This window comes from Pan paniscus, chromosome 6, assembly GCF_029289425.2.
Source record: "Pan paniscus chromosome 6, NHGRI_mPanPan1-v2.0_pri, whole genome shotgun sequence".
Lineage (NCBI taxonomy): Eukaryota > Metazoa > Chordata > Mammalia > Primates > Hominidae > Pan > Pan paniscus.
Genome location: NC_073255.2, coordinates 43,722,576 through 43,745,000, shown reverse-complemented (window position 1 = coordinate 43,745,000; position 22,425 = coordinate 43,722,576). Strand labels below are relative to the sequence as shown.

The following is a 22,425-nucleotide window of genomic DNA, read 5'->3' as shown; positions in this document are numbered from 1 at the left end:
CCCTTTACCTCCGTATCTTGAAGTTGGGAGAGGGTGGACTGATCATGTGCAAGAAAAAAAGCAGGTGATTTGACACAGAATCAGTGACTGTTAGGCTGACTACTCCTCAAACTTTAAAGTATATGCATATGACTGAGGGATACTATTAAAATCCAGATTGTGGTTAAATACATCTCTCAAAGGGCCCCAAATTCTTCATTTCTAACAAGCTCTCAGGTAGTCTTTGGACTACACTTAGAGTAGTTGGAGAATACAAGACCACCTAGATAAGAGAGCCTCAAACTCTCACTTCACATGAGCAAATGGGATTTGGAGGTCACATGTGAATTTCATCCTGTCCACTGTCCCAGCACGAACCTGCTAGTTCATAGTAGGTTTCTTCCTCTAATTCACCTTTCCATACCTGTGTCTCTTCACTTTTCCAGTCTCTCCACAAGGAAAGAGGCTCATAATACTTTATTGTAATCAAGAGAGTATACTGAATGCGGAACAAACTTGGGGAATTTAGAGTTTCTACGGTTAAATGAGCAGAGAAAAATCTATAAAGTCTGGCTATATCTTTAATAAGACCCATAACACCCTTCTTGAGAAAGAGAATAAACATTCTCATTCCAGAAAAGTAGAAAGGCCAGGAAGGCCCAGAGTGGATGGCCTTCAGCTTTGCTTGCTTGGGCTGCTTGACTTCTCACCAAAATAAAATGGAACCATAAAACAAAAATGACCTTGTGGTTAAGACAGTAGTAATAATCCCTTATTTTCCTTCTTCATCCCAATCTCATCCATTCAGCATAGAAGAGGAGATTGCCCAGTTGGAGAGGCTGTAGTCCTAGAGGTTTATGGGTGGCTGTCACTCATAACGGAAAAGAGAAAATTGCAGTTTGTGAGGAAAGTCAGAAAAGTAGAAGAGCTCATTTTATTTCTCTTTCCCGTGGATACTCGACTGAGGGCTTCCACAGTCTCTTTGGTCTGTATTAAAGTTTTTCTGGGATCTGGAGTTCATCATGAGCAATGTTTGGCCCTGGGCTGCTTTGCAAGAGATTTTAGAAACTCTTGGGTTAGGTTTATACTTGCCCTAGGTTTATACTTAGGGCATTGGGTGCTTGCTTATGGATTTCTTTTTTCTTTTTTCTTTTTTTTCAGATAGGGTCTCACTCTGTTGCCCAGGCTGGAGTGCAGTGGCACCATCAATGCTCACTGCAGCCTTAACCCCCACCTCAGCCTCCTGAGTAGCTGGAACTACAGGCGCACACCATTATGCCCGGCCAATTTTTGGTACTTTTTGTAGAGACAGGGTTTTGCCATGTTGTCCAGGATGGTCTCAAACTCTTGAGCTCATGAAATCTGACTGCCTTGGCCTCCCAAAGTGCTGGGATTACAGGTGAAAGCCACTGCACCTGGCTGCTTATAGACATTTAAATGCCTCAGGGTGGTCTATCCTGTCGGCTGAGTGATTAGCCCACTGGAAGAGGAACCCCAGCAAGGCTTGGAGGAAGAAGATGGAGGTAAGGCTGTTTAGGCCCTGGGGAGAAGACAGGTGTCTCAGAGATGATGTCACCTTGGCTTCTGGGCCATTGAGGAATCATGAGTTGAGCAAGCTACAGACAGAGTACTGAGTCCATGACTTCCTACTGGGTCAGAGTCAATGAGGCACAGGGAGTCAAAAAAGGTACTGAGGCAATCACCACATGCCGCCATTTGCGATGCCCTCTGCTGGTCACCAGCTACTCCAGTGAATGGAAATTTTAAAATGTCTGTCTTTGGACAAGGTGCTGCAGATTCCTGAGGATTAGGAAACAGAATTCATAATGTTCAGAAACATGGAGAAGGAATCAGTCATTCTGAAGGCTGGAAGTAATACAGTAGTTGTGCAGATTTTGACCAAGGACAACTTCATATTGTGTCTTCACTTGAACATTTACCTATTGAATATCCTCAACAAAAGTTTAACAATTAATTTATTAAACAACAGAGATTTTTTAAAAATCAATGTTCATATGACAGGAGAAGACAAAGTAGCAAGCAAAAATAATGATATTATTTGTTGGCGTATAAATTTCCTCTGACTCTCCACTGCAAAGACTGCTTTATATTCACTGAATATACTTAAAAAAGAGAGAGAAAAAAGGACAAGAACACTTTTAGAGTAAGCAGCATTTGGCAATCACAGAGACTTTGGCATCAGGCAGGGCTGAATTCTATTACTAGTTCTGCCTCTTACTAGCTGCATGACCTCTGAGCTACGGTATTCTCCCCTATAAATGGGGATGATAGTAGGAATTGCTGTGAGGATTAAATGAGATAATTTATGCAAAGCTATAAACCCAGGGCATGACATAGTAAGTGCTTAATAAACACTAGAATAACTAGAGAAACAAGAACAACAATAAAATAAGCTATAGTATTAGCAATGGTTATGTTCACATCCTTCAAAGCAGAATTCCATTGAGTTTGGAGAATTGGCAGCAGAAATGAACCCTAGCAGGTCCGTCCCCTAGAAGAGATTTCCAGGCTCAGATGAAGCTAAAACTACATTTCCCAGAAGGCCCTGGGCCAAGTGTGTGGTTTCCTCTCATTTCCGGGTCTGTCAGGTGACTCTCCCGTGGCGCCATGGCGGAAGCAGAGGAGCAGGTAAAGGGTGCAGTTGGTAGTTGAGGGCACAGGGATATAGAGACTAGGGTGGGCTGTTTGGGGAGGGTGGAGTGGAGTGGGTGGAGGTGCGGAGCTGCTGGAAGAGCGCAAGGCAGGTCCGCGGCAGGGCGGGGTGGGATGGCGAAAGTTGGTTTCGGAGAGCAGAGAGGATGCCAGCCCCGGGAGGGCACCTAGGGAAAGCGCTCTGACACACCCCCGCGTTCGGGCTGCCTTTCCTCGGGCCCCATCCCTGTGGCCTTTGCCCAGGGAAATTTTGGCATGAAGGCAGGCCCGGCTACCCCAGGGACTGACTGCCTGTGGGAGGAGGAAGAGAGGCCGGGTGACTGAAATTTAAGTTGCTTTCCACTTGAAGTAGGACAATAAGAACTAGGAGAGAGTAGACGATGAGTTTTGTTTTGTATCTATTGGAGTTAGGTACAGAACTGGAGCACTGTTGCGGTGCAGCAGGGATTAAATGCATCCGTTCTGGAGCAAAAATTCCTGGGGTCCAAGTGCTGGTTCCTTTTCTTACTCAATGTGCTACTTTGAGCTACTTATTTAACTTTCCAGTGTGAGATGGGGGTAATAATAAGGCCGTCCTCAGAGGGTGGTTTAAGATGGAGAGAGGAGTTTATACACAAAGTTAGAGTGCTTAAAACTGTTGGGCTTAGTAAAAATTAAATGGGATTATTTGTTGCTGGTAGTATCCAGTCAACAACTGGCAACGTGGCACTGAAGTTTAGGGTAGAAATTAGTGATGGGAATATGAATTATTTTCATATAGCAGTAGTGGTAATCACACATTTTATGAAATGACGAAGTAAAATAAAAAAGACAAAAAAGAGAAGCAGACCAAAAAAGAGGCTAGAACTTGGGGGAGATAACTTAAGTTTCCATTTCCAGTGTTATTTCAGTTGGATACTGTTTTTCCTCACAAGTTAACAGGGCTGTCAGTTGCAGTCATTGTCTCTAAACAGTGACTTGATCATGGGCTGTTTAGTATCGTAAGAGACATTTACCTAGTTCAATAATTTTTACTATTTTCAACATACTTCATTTGTTTTTACTTCATAGTGAAAATTTGTTCTGTATATATTTTATATATGCCAATAATTGAGACGTTTGACTAGGTAGACATTTGGTTTGGCTGGTCCTTGTGATAACAAGATAACAAAGTCTCTTATCTAACACTAGAGCCTCCCATTTCCATTCCAGCAGTTCAAAGGAAAGCACTCATTAAGAACATATCATTTCATGACTGCCATCGCTCCTTTGAATAAGGGTGAGATTGTTTTTCACATTGTGCATCTTTATTTCATGTTGAAATGTTTGTTTTATGGTTTGATTTGAAAGCAAAAAACTGAGTTTCATATGTTCTTAGATATAGTGGAATAGAAATGGAGAGAGTTGCTCCTAGAAAAACCATTGTTTTTTCTCCCCTTGAAAAAAACCTATGAAATATTTACCACTGTTTAGTGCAGAAGAAGAATTTGACAAAGTTGTCTGATATAAAAATGACACATACAAAATTAGGGATATAATAATGTTTCACATTTGTACATTATTTTCTAGTTTTAAAAACCCTTCCATATTGCATTTGGTCTTCCCAAAAGAATTCTATGAGGTAAATGTTTACTCTCATACATGGGTGAAACACCTCTGATATTCTAGACTTTCCAGGGGCTTCTAATCTTATTCAGAGGAAAAGCCACAGCCATTACGGTAGCCTGGTTGTCCCACAGGACCTTGACCCAGCTGCCCTTAGCCACCTTTTCTTGACCTCGTTTTTCCAACTACTCTCCTTCCCTTCTGTGACTCTGCATCAGCTGTACTGACTCTCTTAGTCTTCAAAAAGCCAGGCAGGTTCCTATCTCAGGGCCTCTTTGCTCATGCTGTTCCTTTTTGAGGAACCCTGATATTTACAGGCTTCCTCATTTCCTTCATGTCTTTGTCCAAGTGTTCTTTTTCATTGTGACCTTCCCTGACCATGCTTTGAAACCTTCCTGCATTATTTTTTTCTATAATGTGCATCACTGTTTGACATACTGTATTATAAAATTTGTTTTTTTTTTCTCTGTATATTTCTGTGTACCTCTTACCACAGAGCTTGGAACATCATGCCAAGGATTTGTTCACTGCTGTATGTCCAATACCTAGAATATTGCTCGTTACTTAATAAATTTGTGTTAAATGATTGACTTTTACTGATAAACAAATCGAAATTCAGGCAACTTGAGTAACGTGCTCAGGCTTATATCTATAATATAATAAATCTCCAGTCCTCTGTCTCCGTAGCTCATGACTTTTCACTAGAATACCCTACCTTTTAAAAATATATGTAAGAACCTAAATCTAAATAGTTTTTTTACTTTATGAAGTAGAATTAGCCCTTTTCATTTTAATGATTTTCCCTCAAGCCACCATTCCACTTTGATGCTTTAACAGCCAATATGTAGTTGGAGTGGGCATTCTCCTGTCCAATGGTGTCAGTATCTTAAAAAGACTAGTCGTGGACCAGGCACAATGGCCCATACCTGTAATCCCAGCACTTTGGGAGGCCAAGGTGGGGTGATTGTTTGAGCCCAGGAGTTCGAGACGAGCCTGGGCAACATAGCAAAACCCTATCTCTACAAAAATTACAGAAATTAGCCAGGCATGGTGGTGTGTAGTCCCAGCTACTCGGGAGGCTGAGGTGGGAGGATTGCTTGAGTCAAGAGGGTCGGGGCAGCAGTGAGCCATGATTGTGCCACTGCACTTCAGTCTGGGCAACAGAGCAAGACCCTGTTTAAAAAAAAAATGAAAAACAAACAAAAAAACCCCAGCAGTCTGTTGTAAATGGCTGAAAGACACAAACATTCACAAATTGTTCAGTTCTTTTTTTTAAAAGAAAGTAAGTAATTGTACCTAATCTTATCCTTTATAGATTAAAAATGGTTAGGCTTTTCTCTGATTGGTTTTTGCATTTCACAGTAGGAAGCCATTGAAAGCTGATGACGGTAGTAGGGCTTTATTATACCATTTTTTTAAAGCTAAAAGTGTATAAAAATGGAGAAAATAGGGCTGCGTGCGGTGGCTCATGCCTGTAATCCCAGCACTTCGGGAGGCTGAGGCGGGTGGATCACCTGAGGTCAGGAGTTCGAGACCAGACGGGCCAACATGGTGAAACCCCGTCACTACTAAAAATACAAAAAAATTAGTCAGGCATGGTGGTGGGCGCCTGTAATCCCAGCTACTCGGGAGGCTGAGGCAGGAGAATCACTTGAACCCAGGAGGCAGAGGTTGCAGTGAGCCGAGATTGTGCCATTGCACTCCAGCCTGGGTGACAAGAGGGAGACTCCATCTCAAAAACAAACAACAACAACAACAAAAACCCCAAAAATGGATAAAATAACTGTTCTATTGAACTTTTTAGAAAACTTGGCGTACATTTTTTTCTTGATATCATGTATCATAAATGCCAGTAATCTCCAGGATTAGCAACACAAAACTAAACGTCTCCACATTATCTTTCGTGAGTGTTGTTTCTTTGGTGATTGCTCCCCTCCCCATTTATTTTCAGAAGAACCAAAATAGTGACATCTGCACTGAGTTATTGTGGTATAAAACAGCTCAGAGGATCTGAAACTAAAACCACTTTTTAGGTATGAATGAAAATTTTTTTATAAGTCATTGGGAAATTCTTGCTTTTGCCTAATATGGTAAAGGTAGTTGTCAAAAGTAACTACATATATATTTTATAGTTTACAGAAAAAACGAATACCCTGCATTCTGCCTGGAAATCTTCTAACCAGCAGTTTTTCTTAGCTCCAAAACGATTTATAGTTGACCTTCATATTCACAGATGCCCAAGAGTATTTGTCCATATCTTTCTTATGAATAACATTCTGCTTGAAGTCTGGTTGTTTGTGTATTTGTCTTATCTCTCCTAGAGATTGCTGAGTCCTCAAGAATAAGAACAAGAACTTACTCATGTCTGTATCTTCCACAGGGCTAGTGCTTTATAGGTACTAAGTGTTTAGTAAAGTGTTTAAATGAATTTATTAGGGGGAAAATAGCATTTCAAATTGTCAAATTGTAAACTAGTAGGATTTGCGTGAAATTATTTTACTTGCACCTTTTTAAAGTTATTAATTCAGATGTAATGTGGATTACATCTATACTATAATGTAGGTTACATTCTATACTTTCTTTACTCTTGCCTGCTCCCCAGGTACCCTTTGATCTTCCTAGTCAACCAACCTGGACCCTGGTCCATTAAAGTATTTCCACGATTAGACCATCTATTTCTTAATCAAGTAGGAGAGTTTCTACTTTGAATTCTCCTTCTGCATTTTAGAAATTAGGGGAATTCTGTCCTTATTGTAGATCACTTACGGATTATTAGATGTCATATTTGTCATGTATATCCCCATGTGATTATGTTACAATAAAAATCAAATCAATACAAATTTGAGTGCTTCGATTTTCTTGCCTATAACTGGGAATTTTACTCTCTAAAACTTTTGTGAGTATGAAGTATGTTAAAACTTTTGTGAATATAAAGTATGTTAAAGTGGCTAGGTTGAAATGGTCGTATAAATAAGACAGAGGTTAATCATCGAAACCTGGACTTGGCTTACGTATGCACAATTCTCTTTTCTTACAGTTTGGCTAAGATGGATATTTTAAAGGCAGCGTTACTACTAACTAAAGGAAAAACAAAACCCAAACAAGAAGTTTTAAAAGTATAGAATCAGACAGATTTTAGAGGGTGCACTCTTTCCCATCATGTAACTAAAATGTAGTCACAAATTAGTTTTGCTGGACTAGCGGATTGCTTTGTTAGTTTTTCCACTTATCTTCACCTGAATCGGTCGGCTAGAGGCCGCTTCACTAGCTGATTATTAGTAGCCTCCGCCGCGCCCACATTAACACCTTGGAGAGAGGACACTCATCAGATCAGGGGCTTCTGTGTCTCATGCTACTTCCCATTCATGGCTGTGCAGTCCCCTGTTGCCTTTGTTTCTTCTTGATGCCTGGGCCTCCTTATGTTTTTTTTGTTTTTGTTTTTGTTAAAAACCGCTTGTGATTCCAGGCTCTTATTTTAAACTTACTGAATCAGAATCTGTGCAGATGGAGTGTGTTAGTGGGTATTAGCTAATTCCCCAAACTGAGTTTTGATGATTCTCATGCAAAGGCAGATTTGGGACTGGGTCACCGGGTTACCAAGTTTGCCCTCTTTTCCACGCTGGGGCACACGTCAAGATTTTTCTTCATTTGCAGAATAAGATGAGTGCAGTAGCTGAGCCCAGTAGGCTGAATGGGCTTGGTAACCTGAGTCCTCATCTTTACTACTCAACCAGCCTAGTCCCTGAGTGTCTAAAGCTGGCCACAACTCCTTTGAGGTTTTTGAAATTGAAGCTCTGTGACAACAGGGATATCACATACATACCACACAAAATATTTCCTCCTTCCTGTGCCTATATCAGACAGTGCCTATATCAGAACTCTCTTTCTCATTATGCTCAGCTAGGGCACATAGTTTGTTGGGAAGACAGAGAAGGTGGCAGTACCTCAGTGAGTGTTCACATGTACCTCCAGGCATAGATGGAGATAGATGATTTCTTGGAGCCTGGTCTCTGCTCTTTTTTTTCCTGCAACACAGAGCCAGGTGAGCCCTCCTGCAAAGTTTGGAGTGGCCTTCCTCAGGCCCCAGGCTACCATTTCTCCCCCAAATTCTGTTTTTCTTCCCCAACAGTATGTGGGCACTTACAATTCTGAGGACTTCACAACCCAGGCAAGTCCTGGATCCTCTCTGTCCTGGGCTGACAGTCTTCCTTTTCACCACTCCTGACCTCTGAGGCCAGCTGGGCCAAGCCTTCTCCCAGGCCATTGTCATAGGGTTCTGTGCTGATGGGAGGATTAGGGATGGGGGCTGGTTGAAAGCCTGTATGAGAGAAGTCTTCTAGGAGCCCAAGGAATTGTTGGAATTGCTGCATTTGTTGGAAGGTGCTACCTTCCTGCAGTTCCCTTTCTGTAACTGTCCTACAGTTCATAAGCTAATAATTCAGACATGAGTCTGGAGAAAATATGCTTGGTATTGCTCATAAGGGAAAGGCAACATATGGAGGAGGAAGAATCTTGTTTTAGGTTGGCAGCTTGTCTCATCATCATCACCAGCAACATGTTTTTCCAGTAGGATACTGGGAGACAAAGAAGGCAAAGCCTTTGGGTTTATCCACAGCATATTTAAAATGAGAACTTGTAGGACAAGGCAGTTAATATTAGGTGCTAGCTGAGGGGTATGGGAAGAAACGTAAAAACCAAGCTCTGATATTGAAGAGTGAAGGTCCTCAGGCTGAGTGCCTGGCAACCTCTCCCTCGGGTATCCCTGAGAGACCCACTGAGCCTGTAGAGCATTCCATCAGGATGAGTGCAGGATGGGGCCAGGGGCCTTCTAAATGGAGGGAGTGACATGAGGAAAGTGCAGAGCAGGCAGCACGAACTCAGGCAGGCAGGGGGTGGTGCACATGAGCAGGCGTGCCTTGGTGTCAGAAATTGGGAGTGGTGGGGGTGGCGGAGTGCATTCTGTCCTGGGTGTAACCGCTCAGCTGCAACTGATGGTATGTGGAAGTGTGGATCCTATGTAGACATACAGTCAGGAGGACAGGTATTTATATGGAATCTTTTTTAAAAACACCACCTAGGCCAAACAAAACACCTGCAGGCCATATCCAGACCCCAGGCCACTGATTTGCCACTTATGGCATAGAGATATAAGCAATATCTCGGCGAGGGGTCCTCCAGTGTGGCTGGAGGGTCACAGGTTTGTGGAGAGAGTGGGGAGTGAGGCTAAAGGTCTGTTGGGGGCCAGACTGGGAAGGACTTTGACTACTTTGCTGGGGAATCTGAAAGCTATTTTTCAGGCTGGGGCACTACTGAGGGTTGTTTGAGGAGGGCAGTGGCCATCTGGTCTGTGCTTTGGGAAGATAATCCTGATGGCAGGTGATGAGTATATTAGAGAGGCCACATGTCAAGGCACAGAAATCATTAGGTAAAGCTGTTTGGGTAGGGGATTGGGCTTAAGGGATTGGTTTGCAAAAGAAAAGTAAAGTGAAATGTTTCTGAGTTTAGCTGTCAATCTGTTACCCAGAATTGGCTCAGATAGACATTTGTGTCACTGGGTATCTTCCAGCCTATCACTTTTGCTTTGATCAACAGCACTTTATTATAGTAAAATATACATAGCATAAAATTACCATTTTAACCATTAAAAAAGTTGAAAACTTTTTTTTTGTAGAGACAGGATCTTTCTGTGTTGCCCACACTGGTCTCAAATTCCCTGGCCTTAAGCAATCCTCTTGCCTTAGCCTCCCAAAGTGCTGGGATTACAGGTGTGAGCCACCCCCACCTTAACCATTTTTAAGTGTATGATTCAGTGGCATTAAATACACTCACATTGTTGTGTAACCATCACCACTGCTGTAGTTGTGATGTTTGTCCACCTAAAATCTCATGTCCCCCAGTATTAGAGGTGGGAGGTGTTTGGGTCATGGGGGCAGATTTCTCACGATGGCTTGGTCCCATCCTTGAAATAGTGAGTTCTCTTTCTATTAGTTCCCACGAGAGCTGGTTGTTAAAAAGAGCCTGGCACCTCCCCATTGCCCTCTTTTGCTTCCTGTCTTGCCATGTGATCTCTGCATATGCCAGCTACCCTTCAACCTACTGCCATGAGTAGAAGCAGCCTGAGGCCCTCATCAGAAGCAGATGCTGGTGCCGTGCTTCTGGTACAGACTGCAGAACCGTGAGCCAAATAACGCTCTTTTCTTTATAAATTAACCAGCCTTAGTTAGGTATTCCTTTAGAGCAACACAAATGTACTAAGACAACCACTGTGCCTCTCTAGAACTTTTAATCATCACAAACTGAAACTCTGTACCCATTTAACAGTAACTCGCCACTACATCCTCCCTCTGCCTTTGGTAACCTCTGTTTTACTTCTGTGTTATATAAGTGGAATCGTGCAATATTTGTCCTTTTGTGTCTTGCTTATTTCACTTTGAAAACAGCATAATTTATAACTTACATTTCAGGATTTGAAGTTAGATTCTTTAAATGAGAGTGTGAAGCTAAAAAAAAGTTTGAAAACCACTGACTCATTCTCAAATTGTTACCTTTCTCAAAGTTCAGCCTTCTTGGATTTCTTAATGAGGACATTTACTTTATGTCTTCTTTGCCTTTCTCTCTCTAGCATATTAATTAGAGGGCTTGATGAATGAATGAAGCTAAGAAATAACAGACCAGCCTAAGTCTTGACATCACTTATGCATTGCTTTGGTAGGATTGTGGAAACAAGTTTTTTTTGAGATCTGTCTGTGTGAGATGTTCGTAGTGGTGCTGAAGGCAAGTCTCAGAGTTTCCTAGAGTAAATGTTCTCCCTCAATTCCATAGCCAAAGAAGCTACTCTCAGAGCCCAGTTTTCCCTGAAGATTCAGGTCTCAGATCTTCCTGCCTCACGGTGTCAAATTCTGGCACTGCATGCTTTCTGGTGTGGAGAAAGAGTGTAATTTGATTTTGAGTTTTTGGATTGAAATTGCTGGTTGGAGACTTCTGTTTTTTCTTTTTTAATTTACATACATTTAAGGGGTACAGGTGCAATTTTGTTACATATATTGCATAGTGGTGAACTCTGGGATTTTAGTGTCACTATGACCTGAATAATATATATTGTATCCATTAAATAATTTTCTCATCATCTACCCTTCCCAGTCTCCGTGGTCTGCCATTCTCTACTCTTTGTCCACGTGTACACATTATTTAGCTTCTACTTATAAGTAAGAACATGCATATTTGACTGTTTCTGAGTTGTTTCACTTAAGATAATTTTGTTTTGTTTTGTTTTGTTTTGTTTTAATCGAGACAGTGTCTTACTCTGTTCCTCCGGCTGGAACGCAGTGATGCGATCACAGCTCACTGCAGCCTTGACCTGCTGGGCTCAAGTGATTCTTCCCGGTTCAAGTGGTCCTCCCAAGTAGCTGGGACTACAGGTCATGCCACCACACCTAGCTAATTTTCTTTTCATTTTTTCTAGAGATGAGGTTTCACCATGTTGGCCAGTCTGGTCTTGAACTCCTTACCTCAGGTGATCCACCTGCCTCGGCCTCCCAAAATGCTGGGATTACGGGCGTGAGCCACTGTGCCCAGCCCAGATGTTTTTGTTTTAATGAAGAACATAAATGGGGTATTCACCCATTTACCTCATGTGCATACTTGAGTGGATTCTATATGAGGAAAAAAAATTTCCTTAGGTTTAATGTGATTTTCCTGAGAGAGTACTCAAGTGTCTTTTTAGAATTGTACCTACAGGAAATAGGAATCTTAAGTGTGGTTTATTGGCATAGTTACCAAAGCCTTGTATTGCTGATGCTAATAACATAATATTCAGCGACTCACAGAGATGGAAAGGATGTTAGAAGTCATTAAACTCAACCTCCAAGCCTCACTCTTCCAACCCCAGTGGTGTTAGGAAAGTTTATAATGTTGTGGGTGGTGAATGGAACATAATGAGCAGTTTATAATAGATGTTCAGTAAAGAAGTCAGAATAGTGATTGTTAATGTTAAAGTGGACTATGTCCACAAGAGAAGGATCAGTACAGTAAGAGGACTAAAACCAGGAACTGTGATGGTGAGTACAGAGGAGAAACATTTTAGAAGATGGAACATGATACATGTCATTAACTCTCTGGACAGCTATCATGTAGTGGAATAATTGGTTTTTTTATGTAGTGCTAAGAACAAAAATGTTACTGTGGATTATTGTAGCTTCAAATGAATAAGAACTTTATGAGACTTGGATTGACATTAAGCTAAACAGGCTGCATTGAGTTACAGAGGAGATTCTAATATTCATTGTGGTTAATGATACAAGTATAATAAAATTCTTAATTACAAGGAACATATCCCCATTTTACCCATGGCCTTTGAAGGCAAGGACTGTGTTGTCCTCCAGGCTGTACTTTGGAAGGTGCCTGCCACCTCTCAGGCTCTTGCTAATTTTTGATGAATGAAATTAAAATGATTTTAAACACTAGATTTACATTTATCCTGCTGTCCAACTTGTATTGAGTAATATATGCATTGATCTTCCTTAAAATGTTCATTTTTTTCTTGAAAATATATTAGTTATATCTAAAATGTCCTTGCCCCATTTTTTCTTGTTCTTTGTTTATCTCATGGATTGTTGTAAAGTGCTTACATTCAGTGTCAGCATATTAGTTGTAACCTTTTATTGCTATTGATATCTATAAGTACGTTAAGTAAATCTTCATTTTGCTGACCTCTTTGAGGATGCATGGCATCAGCAGATTCTCTCTTTCACTGGACAGGTGAGAGATTAGCAGGATCAAGTCAATTTTTCCCTTTTTGCTTTGTTTCCTTCAGAGCAGCAAGATTCATTGTCTAGCGAGAGGGAAACTGTGTTAAATGGCAGAATTTGTCTTAGTGGTAATGGTTTAAAGAGTGCATGTAAATTATACAGCTTGTTTACACAGGGTCTGATAGGTACCACTGTAGGAGATTCTTTTAAAAAGCTATTTTAGCAAGACAGTCATTTTAACTCAACCAGATTAATAGCATAATAATTAATAGCACAAGAACTTTTCAGTATAAAAATTGGCTTGTAGATAACATGAGATGGCAGTTTCCTCTTCCCTTCCGAGATTAGTGGGCTGCTTTGCCAGATGGGTTTCCATTATTAACAAGGGAGAGAGTCTTCCAGGCCCTCAGATGACAAGTTCCTGGGGTAATTTGTTTACCTGTTAACTCTTTGAGGGAGAGCAGCAGGATCTGCCTGCCAGGGTGTGGAGAAGTTGCAGGAGACATGTGAAAGTCAGAGCATGTGGTCCTCTAAAGTATAGTTGTAGATTCTCTTCCAAAAAGGGCAGATGTGTGGTGGTAGGAACATGAGGACTCTTTCCCCTTGCAAATGATTATTCTTTTATCATCTCTTCTGACCATTTTCTTTTTGTATGCTTTATAGGAAACTGGGTCCCTTGAAGAATCTACAGATGAGTCTGAGGTAAGGTGGTGACTCAGGAGCCCTCGGATTTGTAGCTCACCACGTTGTTCTCTTGAGTTGCGCTTCTTTGCTAAATACAACATTCCCAGGGGCTGAGGGTGTAAAGCAGGGCGATAGGTAACTAGGCCTTGGGGAAGAGCTTTTAATATGCCAGATATCTTAAAAAAGATTAAATGGATTAGCTTAAAAAATAAACAAGAAAAGGAACAAAAAGTTTTCATCTGAAACAATATTTTAACTTGAAACATGTTGGCAGTTGGAAAATTGATACAAAGTTTTAGAAATTTATCTCAACACTTTAACATCCCCCTCACCTGCTTTTTAAAAATAGCCACTGTAGGTTTTATGATGTTTATTCTTTATTTGTTCTTTTAATGAATGTGACATGTTTATTGGTATAATTTTTGAATCATTGAAATTGGAGTTTGCTGCTGCTTTTTTTTTTTTTTTTTGAGACAGAGTCTCGCTCTGTTGCCCAGGCTGGAGTGTAGTAGCTCCATCTCGGCTCACTGCAGGCTCCGCCTCCCAGGTTCACACCATTCTCCTGCCTCAGCCTCCTGAGTAGCTGGGACTGCAGGCGCCCGCCACCACGCCTGGCTAATTTTTTGTATTTTTAGTAGAGGCAGGGTTTCACCGTGTTAGCCAGGATGGTCTTGATCTCCTGACCTTGTGATCCACCCGCCTCTGCCTCCCAAAGTGCTGGGATTACAGGCGTGAGCCACTGCGCCTGGCCTGGAGTTTTCTTCTTAAAAAGGGAGCTACCTTAAAAGTTGTTAGGGTATTGTGATAAAGATAGTTTCTTAAGGAGAATAATATATAAGGAAGGAGTTTTTAAAAAATTTATTTTCAAGTCTGCATAAGAAATGTTTAAGCATAATATAAATTTTTTTTTTTTTTGAGACAGAGTTTCACTCTTGTCACCTAGGCTAGAGTGCAATGGTGCAATCTGGGCTCACTATAACCTCTATCTCCTGGGTTCAAGTGATTCTCCAGCCTCAGCCTCCCGAGTAGCTGGGATTACAGGCACCCACCACCACGCCCAGATAATTTTTGTACTTTTAGTAGAGACAGGGTTTCACCATGTTGGCCAGGCTGCTCTCAAACTCTTGACCTCAGGTGATCCGCCTGCCTTGGCCTCCCAAAGTGCTGGGATTATAGGCATGAGTCACTGCACCCGGCCTAAGCATAATGTAATTGGCTTATCAGTTTTATAGATGGACTCATAAGAAGTACATTTTTCCTTTTAATATTTCATTTCGCTCAGAGGAATGAAAATGTATCTGTGATAACCTGCTGGAAATACACACTGATATGACTCTAGCCATGATAATCTATTACATTTGGGTTGATACTGCATAAGCTTATGTGAATTTTGTTGCTTTTCCAGGGAAAAGTTGGACTTATGCATATTTCTCTAGAGAACAGCTTATATATCAGGGATGTCCAATCTTTTGGCTCCCCGGGTCACATTGGAAGAAGAATTGTCTTGGGCCACACATAAAATACACTAACAATAGCTGATGAGCTAAAAAAAATTGCAGCAGAAAATCAAACAGTGTTTTAAGAAAGTTTATGAATTTGTGTTGGGCTGCATTCAAAGCCATCCTAGGCCATATGTGGCCTGCGGGCCATGGGTTGGACAAGCTTGTTATGTATTATGTCATTGTGTAGTCATGGTTTCTAACATTTTCATTAATAAGGATTTCCATTACTGTGGGGCTTCTGGTAAGGCATTTCTGAGTTTGCTTATAGATAGGGTATATTTGTTAATTTCTCATACAGTATTGAAAAGCATTTTAGGTTACCTTATTTTGGAAATCTCTAGTTAACTAAGATTTCAGTGTTCTTAGAATCATTGGTACAGAATCAGACAGTGCTGGAACTCTGTTCAGGAATTTCATTTTACAGGTGAGGAGGGTGTTGGCAGCCACCTAAATCTAAATCTTTCCACACATGCTCCAAATACTAAACAGCTCAACAAAGAGTAAATAAAAGCACACACAATCTAGGCCTCTAGTATAATTAGCAAATGGGGAGTAATACAAACTTCAGTGCAAGTGGGAAAATAAACATCCAAAGCCAGCAGAGTCGGCTCTGGAGTTGACGCTGGAGCTGACAGTCATCAGATGGAGACTGGGTAGAAATAAAGAGAGTACAGCTGAGACCCAGCCGAGGCAGAATGCACATAAAAATCATCTTAGTGAGAAGGGGGCCCCATTCTTAGTGGGGAAATCTGAGAACAGATGTGAGACTTGGTGGATTTCGAGAATTTAAAGAAAGGAGCTTGAAAGTATGTAGGGCTTTAGGTGACAAGAGTTGGATGGTGCTGCTTTTGGCAGAGATGGGGGAGGCGTCCTTAGCGGCTTGGCAGTGAAAGAAAAGGACAAAGCAGAGGAAATTAAGGGTGCCCAGAAACAAAGAACATCATCAGATCAGGAGACTTACCTACTCACCAAAAAAAGATGCCTCCTAGAAAAGAAAATGCAGAAACCTGGTAAACCACACAGATGCTTCACCCCTTCTTCCCTAGTAGCATCTATTACTGCTATCCAGGAAAATCCAAGACATTTAAAAATGAATTGAAATGACAAGTAACATCCATAAAAAGCTACTATAGGAAGAAAATAGAAAGTCAGAATCAGAGGTTTCAGTAGCAGAAAACAATAACATAACACTCCATCATGAGTTGAATGTCTATAAACAAGCATTTGCAGATACAATAAACTACCTTAACGTGGTTTGTTTTTTTTATTTTTTTATTTTTATTTTTTTTAGACAAAGTCTTGCTTTGTCACCCAGGCTGGAGTGCAGTGGCACGATCTCGGCTCACTGCAACCTCCACCTCCCAGGTTCAAGCGATTCTCATGCTTCAGGCTCCTGAGTAGCTGTGATTACAGGTGTGCACCAACACGCCCAGTTCACTTTTGTATTTTTAGTAGAGACGGGGTTTTGCCATGTTGGCCAAGCAGGTGTCAAACTCCTGGCCTCAAGTGATCTGCCTGCCTCAGCCTCCCAAAGTGTTGGGATTATAGGCGTGAGCCACCGTGCCTGGCCACAGTAAAGTACCTTAAATCAGATATTTAAAAACTATATTAGAAATGGACAAAGAAACTAGGAAGTTAGGGAATGAGACTTGGCCAAACTGAGGAGAGAAATGGAAGGAAAAGGTAGTTATTTTAAGATTGAGGAAAGTGAGACCCAAATGTGGCTTGATTGTCTAATGTCCTACAGCTGATGAGTAGGAGAAAGGGGTTCCAACTCTGGGCTCTTTCCATTTTCTTGCTATCTAGCCTCCAGTGCCTACTGCTTGGGATAGTGCTAAAGAACTGGAGGTGGACCCTCATTTGTATCATGGCCATACCTTGTGCTTTTTGTATGACCTGGGCATAGCACTTACCTCCTGTATTCTTCAGTTTCCTTTTGTGAAAAATGGGTCTTGTTGCTTGCCTTGTATGGTTGCTGTGAAGATTAGATACGATTAATGTTCATAAAGCATCTTGTATAGAGCCTAGCACATGGGAAGCACTTGCTAAATATTAATGACCTTCAGTTTATATTTTAGATATTGTCATGGTGGCTCATTTTCCAGCTTGGTGCTTCAACCTGAGGGCTTAGAGAGATTCCTCCCCCACTTCCCCCCAACCCTGGCCTCCGTGCCCCCCACCGCCTCTAGCTCTATGAAAACAGTTACTCTGCTAGATATTACTGATTCTACTGAGTTTATGGACCAGCAAAGTAGTCAGGATGTTGATAGACCAGGTTTAGGCCTTGTAAGTATAGTAAGCCTATTTGCAGTTGAGCCTTTGAAGACTTTGGAGTTTTTTTACTCAGTTTGAATCACTTTCCAGTTCCAGGAGCGATATTTTGAGACACCACTCAGTCCGCCAGAGATTCCTCCTTCATCCATTTCTCTTTGTTCTCTATCATCTCTTCTCGTGTTTTGTAACTGTTAAACTTTTTTTGAAGGACAGGCATTTTCCTTATATATTTCTACCTTTTCCTTATTCAAGTGCTAGGATAATTTCCATTTCCATAAAGAATAATGTGTAGTGTTTTCAACCATATAACAATTTATATATCATTTTATGAAATGTTGCATTTCATGTAAACTGTGCTTTTATATTATATCAGTAAGACTTTTAAATTTATCTGAAGGTCTTATTTTAATATATGTTTGGGAAAAGAATATTGTCTACCAAAAACTGGCCATATGTTTTTCATTACTCTTGAAAACTACAACCAAATGAAATGAAATTGTTCAGTTAGTATTATTAATGTAAAGGAAAGTGGTGTACATGTCAATATTTAAAACTTTAAGAATTTTAATATATTTTGCAGTTAAAGTAGAAATGCAAAATCATGTTACAACCAAGATAGTTAAGTATGTCATTTAATAGGCTACATAGTTAAGGGTCCTGCATTTACAGTAATAATTGGTTGTGGCAAAATTTTGAGACTAACTAAACTGGTCCTTCCAGCTTGGATGTTTTGAAAAATATGCAGTGTACTGTTTATTTCATCTTGATATTATGAGCCAGACTACTTCTTAGATGGTGTTTTATTTTTGAAGAGCATAACAAAGAAGTACATTATCTTCAAAAGGATTTCACTCCTATTTTGAAGCACTAAGATCTTTTCAATACTTAGGGATGATTGCTCTTGTGTAAATGGTAGCAGAGTGAGGTGGGAGCACAGAGGAGTGGATGAATGGTCAGGAGTGGCTTCAGTTGGAGTCTTCAAGAGTAAGTCTGCCTAGAATCTTGGGAGGTGAGTCTGGGCAGCGAAGCTGGGAGTCTTTGGGAAGGAGGGAATGTATGTGCAGAGACTGAGTCATGCAAGAGTATGTATGTGTGTTTAGCCACCCATGAGGCACTCAATGTGGCTGTAGTGTAGAAGGGTGGGGCAGTGAGGCTGGTGAAGGAAATTGGTGCGGTTGTGAAGCTCCTAATGTATTAAACCAGGAAGTGTGGACTTGATTCTGCGGCCATCGGGGAGCCACCCAAAAGTTTGATTGTTGAGAGTAGGGAAGGGGTTGGTGACAGATGAACTGGAAGGAGAGAGGATAGCAGGAAGACCATTTGCGTGGTTCTCATGGAAGTCCCCATAAGAGATAGGAGGAGTGTAGAGGCCTGGGCAAGGCAGTAGCAGAAGACAAAGAGGAACTGACTCCAAGGAAATGCTTCTTGAGTCCAGTCAATAGGAAATATAGGATAGTGTGGAAGAGATGAGCCAGATGGGGAGTCAGGAAGATTCCAGTGTCTAGTTCAACTTTGTTACAGTAAAATGAGTCCAGTATAAACAGTGAGAGGAAAAAGATGTTCTAATCCTGAATTCTGAACCTAAAGATTGATTTTTTATGTTTAGATTATTCTTTTCTTTAAAGTGGTTCTTTGTAATCCATTGGTGACCTCTTTTATATGGCCTTGTTCAAGCTGAAACAAATAATATGCTTCCGTATTAAATATATTTTCAAACAAAAGCAAATAATCAAATTAATTTCTGGAATTTTATTTTTTAAGTCCTACAAGTTACTGCTTGTTAGAGGCAGGTCTGAGCCCCCTTTGGAGCAAAGATGTAATGGAACAAGTATCGTGTGAGAAGTCTACCCTGATAATGATGATCATTACAAAAATGAACAGTTATTTAGTATAGAAAACAGTGCTGGGCACTTTGGTATGCTCTTTAGGTATCTTAATCTGCCCTGTGACTTGGCCATGATGATCACTTCCGGTTTACAGATAAAAACACAGACTTCAAGTTTTCGGTAACTTTGCAAGGCTACCCAGTTGGTAAATGCATTTGGATCCCGTAGTTTGACTCCGAGGCTCCAACCTCTAGTTATACTGCCTTTAACTTCCTTGTGACTCTCTGATTTTAGGCCAAACTCTTCCTCTATGTACCTTTATAGAATTTGACAGGATTAAAAAAAAAAATCTTTGGAATTTTCTCTATGTATAATAATGAGATTTTTGGGTAATATTACAGATTTCGATTTGTTCAACTTGTAGGAAAATATACCAATTTCAGAATTGCTTTCTATTCTAGAGAATAGAGAATAGTTAATTTATATATAATATTAATTGTTTAATAAAGTTCCTGTTATACCTCAAAATATATAATGCTGTTTATTTACAAAACAATTATAAAAATATTTATGAAATAATGTTAGCTATGAGACCTCCTTAAAAATACTCATTTCTATATTTAGAAATTTAGCTATGAGAGCATTCATTTGCTTTGTATAATACAAAAATTTGGAAACAGGCTAAATATCCAGAAATGAATTGATTAATAAAGGTTTAGTCATATAACCCATATAATGGATTGTTATTCTGCCACTAACTTGATTAATGGCATTAATTTTTAAGTAAAGAAAATATTCATATGTCCTTTTTCATGTTATCTTTATATTTAAAAAGCTTTTTATAAAAATGCCATTAAGAACAGGAGTCGACAGGCGTTTTCTGTAAAGTTCTAGGTAGTAAATATTTAAAAGCTTTGCAGACAGAGGCAATATGGCAGATATTATGTGTGTATCTGCCATGTATGTAACTGTGTAAAAGTGTAAACATCATGCTTAGTTTATGGGCTGTACAAAAACAGATGCCTGGCTGGATTTGGTCTGCAGGTTGTAGTTTGCTGATTCCCGATTTAGGATATATACTGGTTTCTCTCTACCCCACAAAATCCATATATAAACAAAGGAAAAGCATACAAGGCCATATTATCACTGGGACATGTGCTTTTTAATTTTATTTACTATCATTATCTGCCTTCATTTTCTAAATTTTCTATAATATGCATAACTTATATACTTAGCAAAATAACTTTTTTTTAGCAAAACATATTCATCTTTATACATATTATAGGTGTCTTCTGTATTGATGTTTGGGTTGCAGAGCTATGGAACCCAGAATGAAATGGTATGTCTTTCCTTCCCCATCTCAAACTCTCTAACAAGGGAGTTAGGGGAAAGATTTGGTTTATTTCTTAGCCAATTTTATTGTATTCAAGATTTTCTGTTAATATAAAGCCAAAATTGTTTTTTATTCTACTACACTTTTTTTCCTTGAGATATTAAATTTTAAAAAAGGTCATTTTGAAATAACCGTATATTCACATGTAGTTAAGAAATAACACAGAGGTGGGAGGTCAAGGCGGGAGGATCACTTGAGGCCAGGAGTTTGAGACCAGCTGGGGCAACACAGTGAGACCCCGTCTCTACAAAAAATTTAAAAATTGACTAGGCATGATGGAGCTTGCCTGTAGACATGGTTACTTGGGAGGCTGAGGTGGGAGGATCACTTCAGCCCAGGAGGTTGAGGCTGCATTGAGCCATGATTATGCCACTGCACTCCAGACTGGACAGCAGAGCAAGACCCTATCTCTAAAAGAAAAAAAAAAAAAAGGAAAAACGCAAAGATATTCTGAATATCCTTCACCCGCTTTCCAAAGGGTAACATCTTACGTAACTCTAGTACAATATCACGCCAGGAAATTGATATTGATACAAGGCACAGACCTTATTTGGATTTCACCCGTATTACATGCATTCATTTCTGTGTGTGCATGAGTTTGTGTGTACTTAGTTCTGTGCAGTTTTATCATGTGAAGATTCATGTAACCACCACTCCACTGCAGTGAAAATACAGGACAGTTTCATCACAAGGTTCCCTGTGCTATCTTTTTTTGGTCACAGCCACTCCTTGCCGCACATCCAACTCCTGGCAACTACTAATCTGTTCTCCATCTGTATAATTTTGTCATTTTATACATACTATATGCATAGAACCATATAGAGCGTAACATTTGGAAATGGGCTTTTTTTGGTGCTCTGCCAGTCTTTTAACTAGTTGTAGGTAGACCACTCACATTTAAAGTAATGATATGTTAAGGCTTAAGTCTGCCATTTTTTGGTTTTCTGTTTGTGTCCTCTGTTTTTCATTTCTCTTGTTTCTCTTTCCTTTCTTTCCTGTGCGTTACTTGAACATGTTTTAGGATTCCATCTTAATTTATAATATTTTTTAGTTCCTTTGTATAATTTCCTAGTGGTTGCTCTAGGTATTGAAATATATATACATAACTTATCACAGTTTACTGGTGTCCACAACAGTTTGCCACTTCTAGTGAAGTGTAGAAACCTTACTTCCATTTAGTTCCTTTACCCTCCTTGCTTTTTAAGTGCAATTGTTTAAATATCTTGCTTTTTAAGTGCAATTGTTTAAATATTTACTTTATGTACTTTGAGCACCACATCAGTTGGTATTGTATTTTTTGGCTTCAACTATCAAATGTCATTTAAGAAACTCATATAAGAATAATCTATTATATTTACCCCTGTTTTCACTCATCTCTGTGTTCTCTTCTCCTTTTTGAAGTTCTAAGCCTTTTTTTCTGTTATCTTCTATCTTCTACTGTTCCTTTCTGTATGGAGAACTCCTATTAGCCACTCTTTAAGGATAGGCTTGTAAGTGACAAATTCTTAGTTATTTTACATTTTTAAATTTTTTAATATGAGAGTATCTTTATCTTCCCTTCAGTTTTAAGGTGTTTTTTGTTTTGTTTTGTTTTGTTTTTTTAACCAGATACAGCATTTGTGGTTGGCAATTCTTTTCTTTGAGGACATAAGATATATTGTGCCACTTCCCTCTGGCTTCTATCATTTCAAATGAGAAACCCATTTTCATTTGAATTGGTGCTTCCGGTAAGAAATGTGCTGTTTCCCTAGCTGTTTTGAAGA

The 22,425-nt window shown here is 39.9% G+C and overlaps 1 protein-coding gene across 4 annotated transcripts in view; it reads left to right on the top strand.

Annotated features, from left to right (window-relative positions):
* VPS41 (VPS41 subunit of HOPS complex) overlaps positions 1–22,425 on the top strand; it is a 208,104-nt gene that overhangs the window by 17,833 nt on the left and 167,846 nt on the right. Inside the window, exons 1-2 of one of the 4 annotated variants that reach the window (XM_003812224.5) lie at positions 2,551–2,628; positions 13,647–13,685. In XM_003812224.5, coding sequence (XP_003812272.2) covers positions 2,608–2,628; positions 13,647–13,685 — 60 coding nt within the window. In that variant the 5' untranslated portion in view covers positions 2,551–2,607. Of the gene's footprint in view, positions 1–2,550; positions 2,629–3,848; positions 3,911–13,646; positions 13,686–22,425 lie in introns of those variants that run through there. The other 3 variants (XM_063606211.1, XM_055115865.1, XM_034963959.2) reach the window with 3 other exon arrangements.